Genomic DNA, 17,839 nt, shown 5'->3' on the forward strand with positions numbered 1-17,839 from the left:
AAACTTCCGAGAGTCTTGTCACACGGTCGATGAATACATGATGTAAAGTAGGCGTGACATTATGCTATTGATTGACTATTTGGAACTTCTACGGCGCAGTAGTCGCGCGCGCTCTGTCGGAGAGCGTAACTGGCATCGGCGTCGCAGATCCAGATGGACGGATACTGCTGGAAGAAGCACCTCCGCCGCCACCACTTCCACCTTTCGGCTTCTGTACTACAGCCTGAACAACTTGACCCGCGGTGTTGGTGATGATATCCACGAGCGAACCAAGAGCATCGTAATTGTAGGTGGTCTGAGTAAGTCCTTGGCCAACTTGCTTCACACTGCCTTCAACCTCGGTCATGTTCAACTGTGAGTGGGTTAGCCCTCTGGACACCACATCTTTCTTGGTGGGTGAGCTTACCTTGAAGTTACCGACAATCTGCGAAAGGGCGTCACCACCAGCTCCAACGACTTCCTGGACAATGTTTCCAAGATTATCGACCAGGAAGTTTAGTGTCTTTCCATTCTGGGTAATGGAGCCGAGCTGTGCATTGTCAGGAAACCATTTTTTACGTTCATCAGTCTTTCTTACCAATCCGTCTACTGCGCCAATGACTTCGCCAACCAAGTCCGTTACGTTGCCAATCAAGCTGATGAGGAGCGGGTTGAGGTCTAGAGAATCAAAGACACGCTCGACAATGTTGACTAGGTTTCCAAGTCGGACAACGAGCTCAAGGTTAACATCGACATCGGCGATTGTGATGTTGACCTTCTCCACTGCCACTTGGACACCGGCATTGACTTGCACGAGGCCTGCAACCTTTGCGTTGAGATTTAGATCGGCTTGCAGCTTCTCTACCACCAACTCAATTCGACCAACGTGCAGTTCTGGGACCTGTAGGAGAACATCAGGAGGGCCATCAGTCGAGACTGACGGAGGCCTAGTTGTGGATGTGCCGTTGCCCCTGGGAGGAACTCTGCTGCTGGTAACAGGTGGGGTAGTTGGGCTTGTCGCTGAAGCAGATTGCGCAAGGACGTGAGTAGCGAATGTGAAGAAGATGCTGACGAGCAGAAGGCGCAGAACGCGTGTAGAGAACGACATGTTGGCGATGGCAAAGAACGACAATGCTAGAATCGCGGCAAAGCCCACTACAAGTAACGGCAGACGATGTCCAGATACCACTTCCCAGGCGACGCAGTGCCGTTGCAAATCTGCGGGCTAATGATGCAGGAACCGGGTTTCTAATATCGGATAATATTCTTATGCACATTGAACATGGGTTTGACATGCTTGCATGCGCCACATCGAAAGATTCCGGGGTTTTAGCGTCGAGAAACCTGATTTGCATACAAAAACCTGATCTTTTCAGAGCCTGTGCCGAATGGGAATTGTTGGCCGGGTCTCCTTAATTTCCATCTTTTCGCTGTGTGGATCCGGTCAACTATGCATGCGAAGATCCCTGTAAGTGGGCACACTAGACTCCACGTCAGGTCGATATTGTTAACGGTCGCTTGCCCTCTCTTTGCTGGTTTACGCTTCCCATCAAGTTGCCGTTCCCTTCCTTTCATCCAGCAGCTTTTGAGTTGCGTCCATTCTCTTGTGTCACGAACTTGATCAGCCAGAACAATGCCGTCCCTACTTTCAACACTCGCACTGCTTACCTTCCCTCTCTTTGCTCTCGCCCAGTCAGCAAACGATGGCTACACTGGCTACAAGCTAGACGTCAGGCAGGAGCAGGATCCGGGTTCCGTCCTCTACGAGACTGAGAACACAAGGACCTCCAACGTGTCTACACTCTCCGAAACCCCAGATGTCCTGCTGAATGCATCTGTACATGTCGGCGAAATCTTCATTGGTGTTGACAACCTCACCGCCAAAATCAACCTTGATGCCCAAGTCTTGTCGTTGCTGCAGTTCAACGCCGGAGTCGACCTCAGCATTGAGAAGGTTGCTCTTACCATCCAAAATGTCACTGCAAAAGTGTATCTCGAAGCACGCCTAGGAAACCTCGTCACCATGATCAGCGACGTCTTGGACTCTATCGACTTGAACCCCGTCATTGCGGAGCTTGGAGCCGGGCTTGGAAGCATCGTCGGCGATGCTGCTGACCTTGTTGGTGACGTTGCAGGTGGCCTGACTGGCAACAACGGAACCTCTGGCAACACCAAGCGCGATGTTGATCCTCACCAATGGGACCTTCTGAACAACATCCTCTACTCCATCAACAACTTTGAAGGAAACGCCAACAAGCGCCGCGTTCTTGCTCAGGATGGCGACATTGTCGAGCAAGACATCAATAACAACGGAGTCATCTCTGCAATGAGGGTTGTCGGTAACTACGCAACCGACATGCACTTCAATGGTTTCAACGAGAGCGTGACGTTCAAGGGTCAGGAAGTATGGGAGGAGGAGTACACCTACCAGCCCTTCCCGGGCCTCTACTCCATCTCAGGCGTCTTCAAGAGCAAGAGCACTGGCGCAGTTGTCGGCACACAACTCCTCGCGGAAGCACGAGGAGGCGGAAACGCAAACATTGGCAACGTAGATGACCTCAAGCGTTGAGCGCGATACCCATCGAGATCGAATCGAAAGACATTTTCCATCCAAAAAAAACCTTGCTGTGATTCATGTGTGTTGTGCAGAAAGGCGCTTCTTCGGCTCTTTCTCCATTTGCCGATGTCAAGACCTGGACATGGGGCCTAAAGGGGCATTCACCCGTTCGGCACGGTCCCTCGGCTAAGGTCCACCCGTCTCAGGCAAATGGCCGTGCATCCACGCGAGCTGAGCGGGCGTGCCTGGGTATTTCAGATCGTTCGAGAACGTTAAGGACATGACGACATGATGTGCACGATCGGGATGTGGGTGTTGCATGCCGGAAAGTGGACGAAAGTGTGCAATGGCGAGAGCACGGACATATGCACATGGTGTTTCAGGAACAGCCTGCTGGTGAATCTCAAAGCCGCATGAAAACGCCATGAGGCTGTGTAGCTTGGCATGCTTCAAATTTTCGCGAAGCCTAAGTCTACACATTCTAGATCTTGAAAACATAGACGAGCTTGTTATATTTTTAGTTCCACCGTACGGTCTTGGTGAAGCAGCGGAGATTGAGACTTGAAGTAGTCGCAAGATATGGTTGACGATACCCTCACAAGCCAGAGAGAATGTTTTTTTACAAATTGCAGGTCCACGCACATGGCTATGTTGATGGAGCCCTTTTGAAACAGCGCGGCCGATTAAGTCATTAATAGACCTTACGGTAGATCTGAGTATGCAAATGAATGAAGTCTTTGTTTGCTAGAGGAGGGTGGCCAAGAAAAAGAAGGAATTATACACCTCGGCCCAAATACTCCGCACACATGTGCCTCCGAGCGTGCAATATTCCTTGACTCGAACACTTTTGAGCTGTTGCTAGGACTGATTGCCAGTTTTTGAATCGCAACAGGGCGACCGGAACATCTGTCGATACTGTCTTGCTTTTGACAGCATAGGCTCAAAACAAGTCGTTTCGGGCTGCATTTTGGGAGGTCCAGAAGAGCGATGTGTATGCTGATACGAGAGACCTAAGAAATACTAGAAATTTGTGCAGGAATAAGGCGCAATGGTTGTGGATTCATGCTGGGTCGGATTCTGATCTTGTCAAGACGCAGAGGCTCGTTGTGAGACGACAGAAAAATTGCGTGTCATCTCCGCCTTAGACCACTTCGTGAGTCTGTACCTGCGTCATTTTGGAAAGAGAGCCAGGCTGAAGAGTCACATCGCTATTTCAATAGAGGACTTCGTACAGCACATTGCCACCTGTATGACGAGGTTTAGTTTTTTTTTAAAAAAAAAAATAGCGAACAAGGAATGTCCGGAAATTCAAGACACATATTTATCTCCACCGTCATCTGGTCTCTACAAGTGGCCGACGGTTCGAGGCATATATCTCCATTGGCTTTCATAGGATTGATATATCGCACACCTTCTTTGGACATTGCGGAAGAGCAGTAAGTCAGGGGAGGACAAGTCGCGCGTGTTATAGAGCTTTGCGTTCCCAAGTCGGGCTCAATTATCAATATTCGCCCCCAGACTCTGGCAGAAACCAAGAAATAAGACGGGCTGCTTAACTTTTCGATGCGGAGTCTGATTTGCATACACGCATTTGGAAGAAACGAGTTTTTCCTACTGCGAAAATTATAGCGCAGTGCAGCTACAATATGAAGTTCTTGTACAGAGCTTTTCGATGTTGATAAGAGAAAAGACATGGGAGTTTTTTCCTAGCGTTTGGAAAAGAGCAAACTTTGCGCGCATAGCCGGAGTTATGTCTGTTTGAAGGAAAGGAGAGACAAAATAGCCATAGGCCACCTCTCATACTAATTTTGGACGTTTCGCAACGGAAATGTGTGATGAAGAATATAGAAGGACGATGGTGCAGGCGGAATATATATATAACCATCATCTCATCTCAAGCCCAGAAAGAGCGGTAATCATGACGCCCAGCTCTTTGGTTTCCAAGGGAGGAGACCCACGTTCATAACATCTCTTCACTCTTTCAGAACGCATATGTAATGGAAGGGCTCAGAGATAAAAGCAACCCATGACATGGCAGTAGTGGAGTTGCGGAGGCATTATACACATCATAGGCTTTTTTTTAGAGGGAAGAAGCGGAAAATATCCAGCTCTGTGTCGTAGTTTTTGGGACATTGCGAGAGCCGATAACACACTCTCGTGGACCGCTGAGAACAGTTGTTTGAAAGAAGACAGTCGAAGAAGAACATTGTCACATCTTCTGGTGCATTTGAAGTCGAACAGAAGTCGACTTACTCATAGCATCTGTAGCAGGACTTTTGAGGAACACAGCAGACCAGACATTAGGCAAGGTCCTGGAATTTTTCATTTCAGCGAACATAGTTCATGGCTGGCCTTGTTTGTACCGAAACCGTCGAGGCGAGAGAGTCGAGAATACATAGTGCCTTCATTTCGGTCTTTCAAAGTAGAAGGTTTCTGAGACTCCTAGGAGTCTGAGAAGAGGAGAAGAACCATGGTTCCCTTCCGTGTGTAGTTTTGAGAAGAGAGGGCTTTTGCCAACATGGTCCTACAAGATTCTATTGTTAAGAGAGGGGGACAGAAGGGGTCGGGCGGACATACATGTCCCATGCTAGCCGTTTGGTACAAGATAGAGTGCTGTGTGTGACGAAGAAACAAGAACTGGGAGGATACGAGGGTTTGTATACGCGGAATGAAGCTGCAGTGCTGTTTGCACGGCGTAGAATCGAGGGTTGGGAGTGTTTGGCAAGCAGTGCTTTCTTTTTATTTTCCGGATGACGCAATGATCTTTTGTGTCAATATGCCCGATGCTTTTCGCTCTCACGCCGTGAACGCCATGCCAAAACCTCATGTCTAGTCGTGAGTGGAGTGTCTCTACCTGTCTACTGTACGCCCAATCCAAATGCGCAGATCTAGCTTCCAGAACCGTAGTATTCTTTCCTTTTCCCTTCCTTTTCCTTCCCTCATTCGATCTTCCCCATCATCCCCCTCCTTACCTTCGTATTGACAACCCCACCGACGCCAAAAGCCGGCACAATCCGACAAATCCGCGCAGCACTACTCTTCGCCCAATCCCTCAGAACCCTTCCCACCCTCTCCCCCCTGCTAACATCCGGCCTATTGTACAAGTCCAGGCCCAGCAAATGGAGCGGCGTACTTACCAGCTGCACCGCCGCAGGCGTGACAAACTGCGCCGCGCTCGCGCTCGACATGTACTTCTGCACGCCCTCGCTCATGTGTGCTTCGAACGAGGGCGCGAGCAGCGGAGGCAGATTGAACGAGGCGAAGATGGTCATGCAGTCGCGAATTGTGAAGAGGGCGAATGTAGGGAGGGGTACGGCGCGGGAAGGGCCTGTGGAGCCGAAGAGCTGAGTGAATTTATTATCTTTGTAGAGGCAGAGCGCAAGGTTGGCGGTGCTGGTTGCGAGGAATTTGGGTGTGCCGGCGGTGGTGGAGGAGGGCGGGGTGGAGTGGAGAGTAGAGGATACGGTGTCGATGGTGTTTGCGGTGAAGTAGGTCCCGAAGTAGAGGGACTATGGTGGGTTAGTGGAGGTGCTTGGGGGTGCTTGGAGGTGGTGGGCTGGAGTGGTGAACGTACGAAGATGAGAACGAATGGCTTCGAAGATATGAAGCGGTGGGGTTTCAGCAGCAGCTGTTGGGCGCTCTTCTTCAGGCTCTCGCCCAAGGTATTTCGTCCACTTGCGTTCTCGATGATGCCCTTGTCTATCATGGTGATGATGGGCGCGACAAGTGTTCCAGCAGCACATGCTGACATGGCATCGACACCAACACGCAACCCAAGCTTTGATGTGTTCCAATCGCGCGTCGTGACATCTGACAAGTCCTTTTTCGCCATTGTCGCGTTGGTGCCCGAGCTTGAGGAGGGCAAGCTTGGTAGTGGTAGCTTCGGCGTTGGGATTGTGGATGGAATCGGTGATTTGAAGTCCGCAATAGCTGTGACCTCGGCCTCAGCAACAGGTTGGGGTTGCGTTTCCTTCGCAGGCACGTTCAAGGTCCTGCTGTTCTCTTCCCCCATTGCAGCTTTCTGCGGTGATTGATAAATTCTTTCTTGTTGCGCCACATGTAGTCTTCAGTCGCCCTAGCTCTGCGCAGTCGGATCGCGCAAAGAGCGTAGTAGAGGGTGAAAGTCCAGTCAAAGGGGCACCAGGGCACCAGCTATCGTGTAGCGGCGCGATGATGTCGTGAAAGATAGTAACCATGATTTAGCGTTGGGTCGCGGGATTGGAAACCAAACGCCGACCGAAGTCGGACTATGTATAACCGACCCTCCAGTGCTCCAACATGACTGGCTTGTTGTGTATGGCGATCTGCATCGAAGATCTGGTAGTAATTGCTATGATGGGTACTTTCGGCTGAGCCGTTTTTGGAAAGACGTGGAGAATCGTGTTGCGGAGGTGCATGCGGAGTTCGCGGCCAGCGCCTTCATGTCAGATGGCTAGCTTCGGCTGATGAGACCCTGAGCACCATCGCCTTGGCCTGCACAAGTGCACCCGCTGAGGAGTAGGCTGAACCAGCAACTTGCGGACAAAATCAGATTACACGTCGATGGTGGTGTAGGATATTTTGAACTGGGAGCGTAGAAAGTATATTGCTATTGTCTAACGAACTTTAACAGTATGATTGTTGAATTTCAATCACGCCTGGCACCGATTGCGTCGCATTGGCTTGCTTGCATCTACCTACCATAAAGCCGGTAGTAACGGGTCGATACCTCTCTTTCACTAGTAAATCACATCATGATAGGTGATATACATCAACATGAGTTTACGCGGAAGTCCCATGTCAATCGCCTCATCGCGTTCCATTGCTCATAACTCATCTACCATCCTCTTCCCCCTGCCTATTCAGCCCGCCCAACAAAAATACGGCAATGTAAAAGAAATGAAGGAGAAATTATGATACCCACCCCATCATGCATCTCGCCCAAACGCCTTGCAAACCCCCAAAGTTATCCTTGCAGATGACCCATTTTTCCAGCGCCAAAGAAAGACCCTTGCACGAAGAGAAAAACAAAGCCGCCGCGGCAGGTAAAAGAAGAAGCGAAAAGAGAAGCCATCCATGGAACCGAAAATACATTACCTTTTGCTAGTATTCTTGCCCGCGCCAAGGCGTGACTCGCAGCTGCAACCCGTTGCTGTTTCGCTCGACCGCCACCTCTAGATCTTCGTCGTTTTCAATGGGGTAGTGCTTGTTTTCGGCCTTGTCGAGATAGGTCACTTGCAGTTCTTGGTTGGCGTCATCGGAGTGTTGCAGTTGCCGTCTTTCCTTGACTTTCTTGTAGAGGTCGTCGAAATTTACCGAGAGCGGCATGCGGATGATAATACACTCGTCTCCCTCGAACCACACTTTGATTTTCAAGTGGGTTCCAGCGTTGGTATTGGTGGTTGCGGTCGAGCTAGAAGAGTGCTGGTGGTTCATTGGTGGAGGGTAGAGGTTCGAAGAGTATGCTTGGGAGGTGGAAGACTGTCCGCGCTGATGATTAGGGTAGTTTGACCCGGTGGAATAAGGGGTGACTGGGGTGGTAGCTTGTAGCTGGTCGGCAGAGGACTGTCTGCTGGTGCCCTGAGAGGGGTCTGAAGACCGTGCCGATTGCTGCGAGAGTCTGTATTCTTCCTGGGCTATGACATCTGGGTCGATCTCGTAGTCACCCTGCCTGGGAGCAAAGAAGCCTTTTACTAGCGGTCCATGCGTTATGTGGTGACCGAGTTTCAGCAGGTTTTTGATGTACTCATCGAGGTTTGCACGGCGACCATTTGATATGTTGTCGGTCACGTAGGTAACAGGGCCGGGCATAAAGGGCAATGTGCGCTCCCCAGAGCCACTTGTGCCAGCCTCGACCGGGTATGTCGCAATGAGCTGGATCTGGAGGTCATAGAAGTCCTGGTATAGACGCTGCAGCTCCCAGTGTCGGCCGTCCTCCATCTGACACTCGATGATGAACCAGAATATGTCGTCGGCAAAGCAGTACCGGGGCACGTTTGCTGAGATTGGCGCTAACAAATTATCCGAAGTGCGGTACTGGTTTCGCGGCGGCTGTTGTGCGAGGGAGTTGTTTCGAGAGTGCGATTGGGAGATCTGTTTGGGGTCAGCTGGAGCTGCAGGCGGTCAATTAGGCAAAACTCACGGATCCGGCCTTGCTGTGGCTCCGCACGCTCATGCGTTCCATGCCCTGCTGCAGTGTTTGCTGGGAATTTGTCTCGAGCTTGCCGAGGGGTATGCTGCCATTCTTGTAGTCTGCGGCCATCTTCTTCCACTCCTCGACCTTGGGCACGCCCGCTGCGGTGACGGCAGCCTGCGTGTCGGGCACGGCCTTGCCGGTCGTCATGTCGCGGATCTCAATGAAAGCCACGGGGATGAGGCCAGGGCCGCCCAGGCGTGTTATCGGCTTTGCGACGAACCATTCGGGGTTGGACTGGGCAATGACGATGATGGCCTCGCCCTCCTTGGCTTCCAGCTCGTCGGGCCGCTCTGCTTTGAAGTCGTATATGACAATGCCGTAGACCATGGCCCCCTGTTTGCCGGCGCGCGACAGGCGCATCGAGGGGGGCATCATGCTCATGTCGAGGGGGTTGCTGGGGCTCGTGATGCGCTCCTGGTAGCCCGAGTCGTGGGGCTGCTGCGACGGGTGCTGCGTCTGCTGCGGTGTTGCTGAGCGCGGTGTTGCTGAGCGCGGTGTTGCTGAGCGCGGTGCTGAGCCGCCGCTGTCGCGCACCGTCTTGCCTACGCCCTCAAAGTATGAGACAGGTACCAGGCCGCGGGTGCCGTGCAGCGGGTTGCAGGCTTCGTACCAGTCGGTGTCGTTTTCGCGGCCGACGACGTGCAAAAAGTCTCCTTGTGAAAAGCTGAGGTAGCCCGAGTCGGGGGTTGAATCGTCCGCCTTGTAGTCGTAGAGGGCTTTGATTACCTGCGAAATGATCGTCGTTAGCTTCGCGCTCGTACCAGGCTAGGAAGGCGCATCGGCTTGTGAAGGCAGGTGTGCGCCGTGACGAGCACGCCCGCCCGTCGCCTCTCCAGCTTCTTCACCGCGCCTGCAAACATGCAGTCGGCGGTGCACCCCGTCCCCGTCCCCGTCCCCGTCCTCGTCCTCGTCCCCTTCAGGCAAGGCGCGCGCATCGCCGCGGTCGGCTATCTGGGTGTGGTGTGCAGCTGTGCAGTTGTGCAGCTGTGCAGGCGGGGTGTTCGCAGCTAGACGTACCTTTTTCGGCGGGACAATGGCTATCGCATCTTTGGGCGGGATGGAGATGTGGTGCGGCCTCGTGTCCTTCTCTCCTTTCATCGACCGACGGAACTGCAGACAGCAACATTAGCACATGCGCGTGGGTGCCGCTCGGGCCGCTGGTGGCGGGCCTCTCACCTTCATGGCTGGAGCGAGTGAATGCGACGGCAGCAGTGAACAGTGTGCGCGCGCAGCAGGTGGTGGAAGTTGGCCGTGGTGAGGTGAAAGCGGCGCAGTGGGACGGTCGCACGGTACCAAGTATGACAGAGGACTTGACAGGCCAACGACCCCCAAGACCAGAACGCAGGACGAGAACAGACCAACAACGGGACCGATTGGGCTGGTTGGCGTGTGCGGGGACGGTGAGGTGAGTAGATCGATCAGTGCTAGTGCTCTGCCTCTGCACCTGATATGCTTTGCGTCAAGTACACGTTTGCTGCCAGCGAGCCCGTCGACGTGTTTGCAGTCAGCCGCCAGTCACTCACGATGGGCAGCAAGAAATCAAAGGAACAGCCCTCTGCACTCTGCACTCTGCACTCTGCACTCTGCACTCTGCACTCCAAGAGGGGATCCCGGTCGTACTCTACTACTTGGCCACGGACTCGAGCTGCCGGGTCGAGGATGGGAAGCGTGGCTGAGTTGCAAATGCGCCTCAATCTACACCCTTTGTTGAAAGAAATGCGCGTGAGGTCCTCCGTGACGTTGACGACGCCGAGCACAATGCCGTTTTGTCGGGAATGTGGTAACTGAAAATATGTCCCGTGTGGAGCACCCAACGTCGACCCTAGACTCCAGACCTCCACCTCGGACTGTTAGAGTGCTAGCTTGGACAATCCTGCCAATCTGCTCTCCATTACTTCCCGGTTTGTCACCGTACCTTTCCCTACTTTACAGTTCACTTAGCATTTATTATGCCCGCTGGGCCAATCGCCGCCACCCGCCATGCCCAAACATGTCATGCACTTCATGCGAGCGCCTGCTCACCGCGTGTCGCATTCCACAGCCGCAATGGTACTTTCCGCCGCCCTCTTCGTACCTAACCCCACCTGTATGCACACTCGACATAGGAACGCTGGGAACATGCTAGTAGCAGTGAATGTCGGCCCGCACCCACAGCGCGCTGTGTCACCGTCAGCATCACCTAGATTGTCTAGAGCGCGAAAACCATGCAGCAGCGCTCGTCTGTCAGATTTGTCTGTGAACCAATGTATTGCTCGCTCGCACGAAACTTCGAAATTCTCTGCTGGGTATACGCGCCGTTGAAGACGCCACTACACCAATCAAACTCGCGAAACCCCGTCGGACGACCCCATTGGCCCCCACCAGCGCCTGCAACAAGCACACACAAAGGAAAACCACAAGGACCTTTTCTTCAGCTAGCCAAAGCCTGGAACCTCGAAGCAGACTAACCCACTTCCATTCTCAGAAGCACCCTGCGAGCTCCCTTCCACACCAGTTGGTTATCGCAATGACCGAAAGACGTCTCAGTGGCAGCTCCAAGTGGGGATGCATGCCCGCATCAGGCAGCGCCTTTCGATTATATTGCAAAAAGTAAGACTTGCGACAACGAAGTCCATGGACCACCAACTACCGACATTCGCCACATCTTCTCTGGGCCGCAATGTGTCCTCGTGCACCCATTTGTCCCACCATCTTTTGCCTTCTGTCCAACTGGTATGAGTGATGTGTAATAAGAGAGGAATATGTTGTACCAATTATCATGAACGCTTTCTGAGACGCGAAACGTGTCGAAAAGGAACTAGAGGGTTCGCCGCATCCAACGCATCAAACGGATACCCCGCCTTCCGAGGAATTGTCATCGGAGAAATTTGAGCAACTGAGACCGGAAGTGAAGTACAAAACAAGAAGCCCTTTGTAGGCGGAAGCTGGTGACGTACGCCTGTGGCGTGGGGTATCGCAAGGAAATTTACGTCTTCAACGGGGCGTGCTCCAACGTGAAAGCATGAACAGTGTCGCAATGGCCGTGGATCGCCTCATATTTGGCCCTTGATGTCTACTTTGCGGAATGCGGCCGCACGAAGGCCTTCGAAGAGAGTGGCGGCTTCTCGAATTTTCACTCGGCCCGTATCGTTGTCCATGACGCTCTGTGCGCCGTGCGATTCGAGAAAGTCACGGCACGATTCATCGTTTTCAAAGCCAAGCTCGTCAGTGAGGAAGCGGAGGGTGACGTTAGCATAACTAAGTTTGTTAGCGGTAGTCTTTGAGGAGGGCAAGGCCGTGACTTACCCTCTAGAGATGTTAGCGAGAGCATTAAAGCGCTCACGCTCGATGAACATGTCCATGAGATAGCTGCCCATGTTCTCAGCCGCAAGATACAGCTTGAAGAACTTGTGGTAGTTGCCAAGAGCCAGGGCGGATCGGACATCAAGTGCATGTTTGATCCACGGGTGTGATTTGTCTGCAAGGGTTAATTCTGCCAACATGTCGTTCATGTCGGACTTGTTGCACGTGTAGACGATATAGAGAATGCGGTAAGCCTTGAACTCGGCCGGCTTGCCATCCAGACCTTGCGCATAAAGCGCCTTCAGCTGCGTCTGGCACTGGTTATACTCACCCAAGTCCCCCTTCTCTAGCGATATCCGGGCATGGATCTCGTATACCTTCACGGTGAAGGCATTCTTAATGTGCTGGACGGTGAGATCTTGGCGAAGAGACTTGAACTGGTTGCAGATGTAGTTGTAGTTCTTCTCCGTTTTCCACTTCTTGATAAGCATGGCTAGGGTCTTTTCCAGTACATGCAAAGGGCGAACGGTCTCGGGTTTCGGTGGAGCTGTGAGCCGGAAGTAGCTCTTCTCCAGCTTGTCATTTAGTCCCACAACAGGTGCATTGTTCATCTCGTCCTCTTCTTTTTGTAGCGAACCCCACGGGGGCGTTGTCTTGGTGCCGTTGTTGCCAAGCTGGAACCGCTGGCGGCGCTTGTCCAAGTCGGCTTTGTCAAACTTACTGAAGGCGTCCCCGGATGTAGCGTTCTTTTTGTGCCGCTTCTCGTTGTGTCCTTCGGCAAACGTCATCCGTGATTCTAGGTTAGTCTTGCGCCATGGGGGTACCGTCGGCTGCGTCGCTAGCTCGTCGGGATCTTGCGACTTGCGCTTCTTGGCTTGCAGAGGCGACAATGGGTTAGTGTGTAGATGTGTGGCAGCCAAAGCGTTGTTTGCATGCTGGAGCGCAGCTATTCTTCGCTCTTCCTGCAGTAGTTGCTGTGGGAGAGGATGTGTAGGCCAATCTATAGCTTCATGCGCATCGCGCTCGGCGTAGAAGCTGATGGTTGCCTTTAGCTTTGTCTGCATGTCGGCATTCGAGATGCCCTCGATGGCATTTTCGGGCTGGAAGGCACGGCGAACATACTCGCGGACCGCAGGCGGCCACTCGACCTTTTTTGGCTTGGCGGGGGCGGCGGAACCCATGCTTGGCTGGCGATGGACGTCAGTCTGGGGACTGTCTGGGGCGGTGTTATATAGACTCACGGGCGCGGGTGGCGGGCTGGGTTGTAGTGTGGTGCGAGGATTGACGGAGTGGTAGGCGGGCGGCTGTTGTGGCCGGCTCCACACCGTGGTCATGGAGGGCAAAGACATGATGACTACAGGCCAACAAAGGGCGCAATGAAGGGAGGGGGAGGGGGAAGTGACTACAAGGTGAGGTTCTTACAAGGTTGAGTGAGAGATGATTCCTCTTAGACGACGGTGCGAGGGGTTGTAGAGAAAGTCGCGGTGTGGAGGTGGTGAGGAAGCGACGGGCGCATGCGCGAATCAGAAGATCAGCGGCGGCTTGGCAGACCCCAGCGACGTGAGTGCTAGCCGTTTTGGTCAAGCTTGGAATGCATGTGACGACGGCGGGCTTGGGCGACCTTGGAAGCATCGCGGTGCTTGGAAAATGGTCGCCTGCAAGCAGACATGACCATTGCATCCCACGCGCAAATGGTCTGAATGTTCCTGCACCAGCTCGATCTCACCACCGCACTGCGCCCGTCGCTCCTGCCGGAGGAGACACTACTGTTCGTGCAGGACGCTGTTGGTCTCTATGAGGGGTACGTCGTCCCGAATGTCCTTGATATCAAAAACTGACAATTCGCGCATAGCAAGTTCAAGATACCACAATACCAACATGGCCAGGCCTATCTGACCTCGCATCGCGTGTGCTATGTGGACCACGCGGAGCCGCGCAAGAACTCGGTAGCCATATTCCTCAAGGATGTCGAAAAGACTGAGTTCTACGTACGTTGCGCATGTCTGCAAACCTTCTCCATACTGTGCTGACTGGAAAACAGGCCGGCTTTCTGAAGTCTTCGGCGAAAATTACACTGCTTCCCCAAACCCTTGAAGCAGCTCACACGCGGTCCGTCAGTCCCAACCGCTGCCGGGAGCCCGACCGCGGCGACTCCGCCCCGACACAGCAGCCCTGCACCAGCACCACAGCAAAGCGCTACCTGGGTGTGTCCCATATGCTCCTTCTCGAATCCCGTACCCTCCAATTTCGATCCAGCATTGGCCTCTCGAACACCTATACCGCCATGTCTAGCCTGCGGGATCAAGCCGCCCACTGTGCATGTAGTAAAAGCAGCAATAGCGGGCATGTCGAACAGACCTCCACCTCCACTAAAAGATTTCAAGTCTGGAGGCGCCTTGCCTTTGCCCTCGGCGAATGGAATGGTGTCATGTCCAAGATGCACGCTCGAGAACCACCCCTCCTTGAGTACTTGCGAGATTTGTGGTGCTCCGTTGACGACAGCGGTCGACCGACGACTCGACCTAGCCAGAGATGTCAGCAGACCAGAGTCCCCTGGGCCATCGTTAGCTGCAACCGCACAGAGCGCCGTGCCTGAATGCATCAAGGTTTCTTTCCGTCAAGGGGGAGAGAAGATATTCCACGAGCGCTTGAAGAATGCCTTGGTGCAGCGCAAGTGGCTGCTTCACAGCGCCCCGCCAATACCAAAGCCTCGGCCAGCTTCAGGAGCATTCGAGGACAATTACTCTATCAAGTCGGATCAGTCATCGGCGGAGCCGGAGCGACCTAGAGTTGTCGGCATAGCAGGCCTAGAGCGGCGAGGCTTGGAACAGAGGCAGAATAATGAGGCTATGATAGGCAGCGCTTTCGAGGATCTCGAGGCGCTTATGACTTCGGCAAAAGAAATCATAGCCCTAGCTGAGCAGTTTGCATCTCAAGCAAATATAGGGTCGAATGGGAACTCTGAAGCTAGCGTATTAGCGTCACAATCAGCCTCGGCTCTTGGTCTTGTAACAACGAAGGACATGCTGGGCACCGGCTCAGGTTCAGAGTCTTTGTATGTTTCGGAACTTTCACGAAACCTGGCTGAATGGCTTACCGACGATACGCGCGGGGTCCTTCGCAGGGAAGGCGGTATCATGACCTTGGTGGACCTCTGGGCTGTGTTCAATCGTGCCCGAGGTGGCGTTGAGTTGGTCAGCCCTTCAGACTTTGAGAAAGCGGCTCGGATGTGGGATACGCTCAAACTCCCAGTTCGGTTGCGTCAGTTCAAGAGCGGACTACTCGTTGTTCAAGGTCGCGACAGAACAGACGAGAAGACCATTGCCAGCCTGCTAGCTTGGCTGCACGGCCTGCATGATGAACCGCCTAGCGCGGACGTCACATGGGACTGGCAGATGTATGGTCGTGGTGTCACGGCACAAGAGACAGCGGAGCGATTCGGGTGGAGCGTTGGAGTTGCGACCGAGGAGCTTGAAATGGCTGAAGAAGCTGGCGCCTTGTGTCGCGAACAAGGTCTCGATGGCTTCAGATTTTGGGAGAACTGGCTAGTCAAGCTCTCCGTTACATCAGTCGATGCTTAGAATGTAGATATATATTCGTGAATAGGACGGCATTACGAGCCTTGCCAAGTTCAATCGTTGACGTGCAAACACTCAGCGTTGCGATACTAGTCCAAAACAGGGAAGGTATATTTGCATTTAAGGCCTCCGGTTGAGCCGCCCCTGTCTCAACTCAGCCAACGTAAAGACTACCAACCTAGATCGCAACATCGTAACCCTTTCTGGAACATATATGGCGAATAATGCGAAGCCCATCGCCCTCTCGTCAAAGTTATGATAGCAATGACATCAAAATGAGCCCGATCCGCGGGAACCACTCCACGGACGAAGAAGCGCAATTGCTCGGCGCAGATGAATCAAGCAACGAAGACGATGGATTGCCCTTACATCGCACGCGAGCCCAGCAGGGAGGTCTTCTGGACCTGTTGAATGGACCCGATCCGCCCAAAGTACATTCTATTCGCCCATTCCTACCAGCCTTGCAGGAAGCTCCGGTCAGATTATTGGAAGTCTGGAAAATTGACAAGAGAGCCCTCCTTTCAGTCGTCTTGCTTCTTTGGCTCATTCTCTTCGCAGGCTTCTTGACGGCCCAGCTTCCTATCGAAGATGCAGACGGAAGGTATGTGGTAAATCTGGACTGCGTAGACACTCTTTGGTGGAGAAAGAACGAGTGCGGAATCGATGGCGTCAACTGCCACCCTTTCGATAACCGGACTTTTGCCTTTCGCTGTCCTGCAAAATGCCGCGACGTTCAGGTTCTGAATCCAAGACATGTTGGCCCTGTCGACGTGAACTATCGCCCTCTCGTCATTGGTAGTGGACCCTATCGGGGTGACAGTTTCATCTGTGGCTCAGCGATACATGCGGGAATCATCGACAATGCCAAAGGCGGTTGCGGTCGAGTCAGCCTGGTTGGATCACATACCGGTTTTGCAAGCACCAAGCAGCATGGTATTGAGTCAATCGCTTTTGACTCCGACTTCCCATTGTCGTACTCCATTGCCTCGGATGATAGATTTCGATGTGCTTCTGAGCCCCGTTCGACGCTGCTCGTTATATCCTTGATCTTCACTGCGGTACTTGCCATCTTTTCGGCTTCCCCATTGATCTTTTTCTCCATTTATGTACTCATCTTTGCGCATGTCAGTTTCGTGTCTGATCCGCCATCGGCCTCGTATCGTAATTCTACTGTATTACCGGACCATCTCTCAATGTTCGCTAAGCGGTTGCTGCCCGCGATCTTCGTTGCCATTGTCGTATACCGCGCTATCGTCAAGAAGACATTGTCTGGGGTCACGGCCCAGTTCGAGAAGACGTTATTCTGGCTTGGTGGCTTCTGGGTAGGAGCACTTTCAAACTACACCTTTGACTGGATACCGATATCGCGTCTTTCTGCGCACGACTTGAGTCAACAACCCGGCGCAAAGCTAGCCCTACTTGTGATCATATTGGTCCTCGCCGGTATCATCATTAGCCAGGCTTACTCGTTCTGGCGCGAAGGTCGCCTCCTACGTTACCTTGGAATCTATGGCATAATCATCGGCGCGATTTTGTTATGTCTTCTCATACCTGGAGTCAATCTACGGATACATCACTACATCCTGGCACTTCTGCTTCTGCCAGGTACCACTCTTCAGACTCGGCGTTCTTTGCTATATCAGGGCATTCTCTTGGGTCTGTTCGTGAACGGAGTAGCTCGATGGGACTTCGATTCGGTGCTCCAGACGAGTGAGGCACTGCGGGCTGATGCGGAGCTAAATTCAGAAGTGCCCACGAGCTTGATGCCGCTCATTGAATCCAGAGTAAACGGCCTTGTTGTGAAGTTCACTTGGAACCCGCCTCCGGAGTTTATGGACGGCATTAGTGTAATGGTCAATGATGTAGAGCGTGATCGGGCATGGTACGACGATGGAGAGCCTCGGACTGGTCGAGAGTTCGAATGGGAGCGACCACCCGGCCCTGCAGTCAACGAGTATTTCCGGTGGGCATATCTGAAGGATGGGCGCACGCTGGATTACTCAAAAGCAGGCGTGCTCTCCACAGAAGGTGTTTGGACGCCAGAGGATACTTCTAGCTGAGACCAAGTGCTAGAAGAGGGACTGCATGAGCATCCAGAAATTTATTAGCGCATTTGGTCGCCCAGCTCTTTCCGTACCTCGAAGTTTGGTAACGGCCATCGGCACCCCACCACTTTCCAGACTTAAGCATGGCCTCTGAGCATATATGTGTCACCTTCCCTGCTCTCCAACGTGATAGACTTATCCCTCATCAATACACATTCAGTCA

General features: G+C 53.0%; 7 protein-coding genes across 7 annotated transcripts; 3 read left to right on the top strand and 4 right to left on the bottom strand.

Moving 5' to 3' along the window:
• Window positions 1-88: 88 nt before the first annotated feature.
• Window positions 89-1,087, bottom strand: SNOG_12771 (hypothetical protein; the record flags this gene model as incomplete). Its single annotated transcript, XM_001802937.1, has 2 exons — window positions 89-529; window positions 578-1,087. The coding sequence occupies 2 exons, from the start codon at window positions 1,085-1,087 to the stop codon at window positions 89-91; spliced, it is 951 nt and encodes a 316-aa protein (XP_001802989.1).
• A 525-nt stretch (window positions 1,088-1,612) lies between these two features.
• SNOG_12772 (hypothetical protein) lies at window positions 1,613-2,548 on the top strand (the record flags this gene model as incomplete). The annotated part of the gene is made up of 1 exon (XM_001802938.1): window positions 1,613-2,548. The coding sequence occupies one exon, from the start codon at window positions 1,613-1,615 to the stop codon at window positions 2,546-2,548; it is 936 nt and encodes a 311-aa protein (XP_001802990.1).
• Window positions 2,549-5,569: 3,021 nt separating this feature from the next.
• On the bottom strand, window positions 5,570-6,548 carry SNOG_12773 (hypothetical protein; the record flags this gene model as incomplete). The annotated part of the gene is made up of 3 exons (XM_001802939.1): window positions 5,570-5,614; window positions 5,674-6,045; window positions 6,111-6,548. 3 exons carry the CDS (start codon window positions 6,546-6,548, stop codon window positions 5,570-5,572), a joined length of 855 nt encoding a protein of 284 aa, XP_001802991.1.
• Window positions 6,549-7,618: 1,070 nt separating this feature from the next.
• Window positions 7,619-9,571, bottom strand: SNOG_12774 (hypothetical protein; the record flags this gene model as incomplete). The annotated part of the gene is made up of 3 exons (XM_001802940.1): window positions 7,619-8,628; window positions 8,672-9,437; window positions 9,473-9,571. The coding sequence occupies 3 exons, from the start codon at window positions 9,569-9,571 to the stop codon at window positions 7,619-7,621; spliced, it is 1,875 nt and encodes a 624-aa protein (XP_001802992.1).
• A 2,172-nt stretch (window positions 9,572-11,743) lies between these two features.
• Window positions 11,744-13,625, bottom strand: SNOG_12775 (hypothetical protein; the record flags this gene model as incomplete). The annotated part of the gene is made up of 3 exons (XM_001802941.1): window positions 11,744-11,948; window positions 11,997-13,198; window positions 13,416-13,625. The coding sequence occupies 3 exons, from the start codon at window positions 13,623-13,625 to the stop codon at window positions 11,744-11,746; spliced, it is 1,617 nt and encodes a 538-aa protein (XP_001802993.1).
• A 68-nt stretch (window positions 13,626-13,693) lies between these two features.
• SNOG_12776 (hypothetical protein) lies at window positions 13,694-15,574 on the top strand (the record flags this gene model as incomplete). Its single annotated transcript, XM_001802942.1, has 5 exons — window positions 13,694-13,794; window positions 13,846-13,981; window positions 14,035-14,197; window positions 14,370-15,048; window positions 15,118-15,574. The coding sequence occupies 5 exons, from the start codon at window positions 13,694-13,696 to the stop codon at window positions 15,572-15,574; spliced, it is 1,536 nt and encodes a 511-aa protein (XP_001802994.1).
• A 272-nt stretch (window positions 15,575-15,846) lies between these two features.
• On the top strand, window positions 15,847-17,631 carry SNOG_12777 (hypothetical protein; the record flags this gene model as incomplete). Its single annotated transcript, XM_001802943.1, has 1 exon — window positions 15,847-17,631. The coding sequence occupies one exon, from the start codon at window positions 15,847-15,849 to the stop codon at window positions 17,629-17,631; it is 1,785 nt and encodes a 594-aa protein (XP_001802995.1).
• Between the last annotated feature and the right edge of the window lie 208 nt (window positions 17,632-17,839).

This window comes from Parastagonospora nodorum (assembly GCF_000146915.1).
Source record: "Parastagonospora nodorum SN15 chromosome Unknown scaffold_23, whole genome shotgun sequence".
Classification (NCBI taxonomy): Eukaryota; Fungi; Ascomycota; class Dothideomycetes; order Pleosporales; family Phaeosphaeriaceae; genus Parastagonospora; species Parastagonospora nodorum.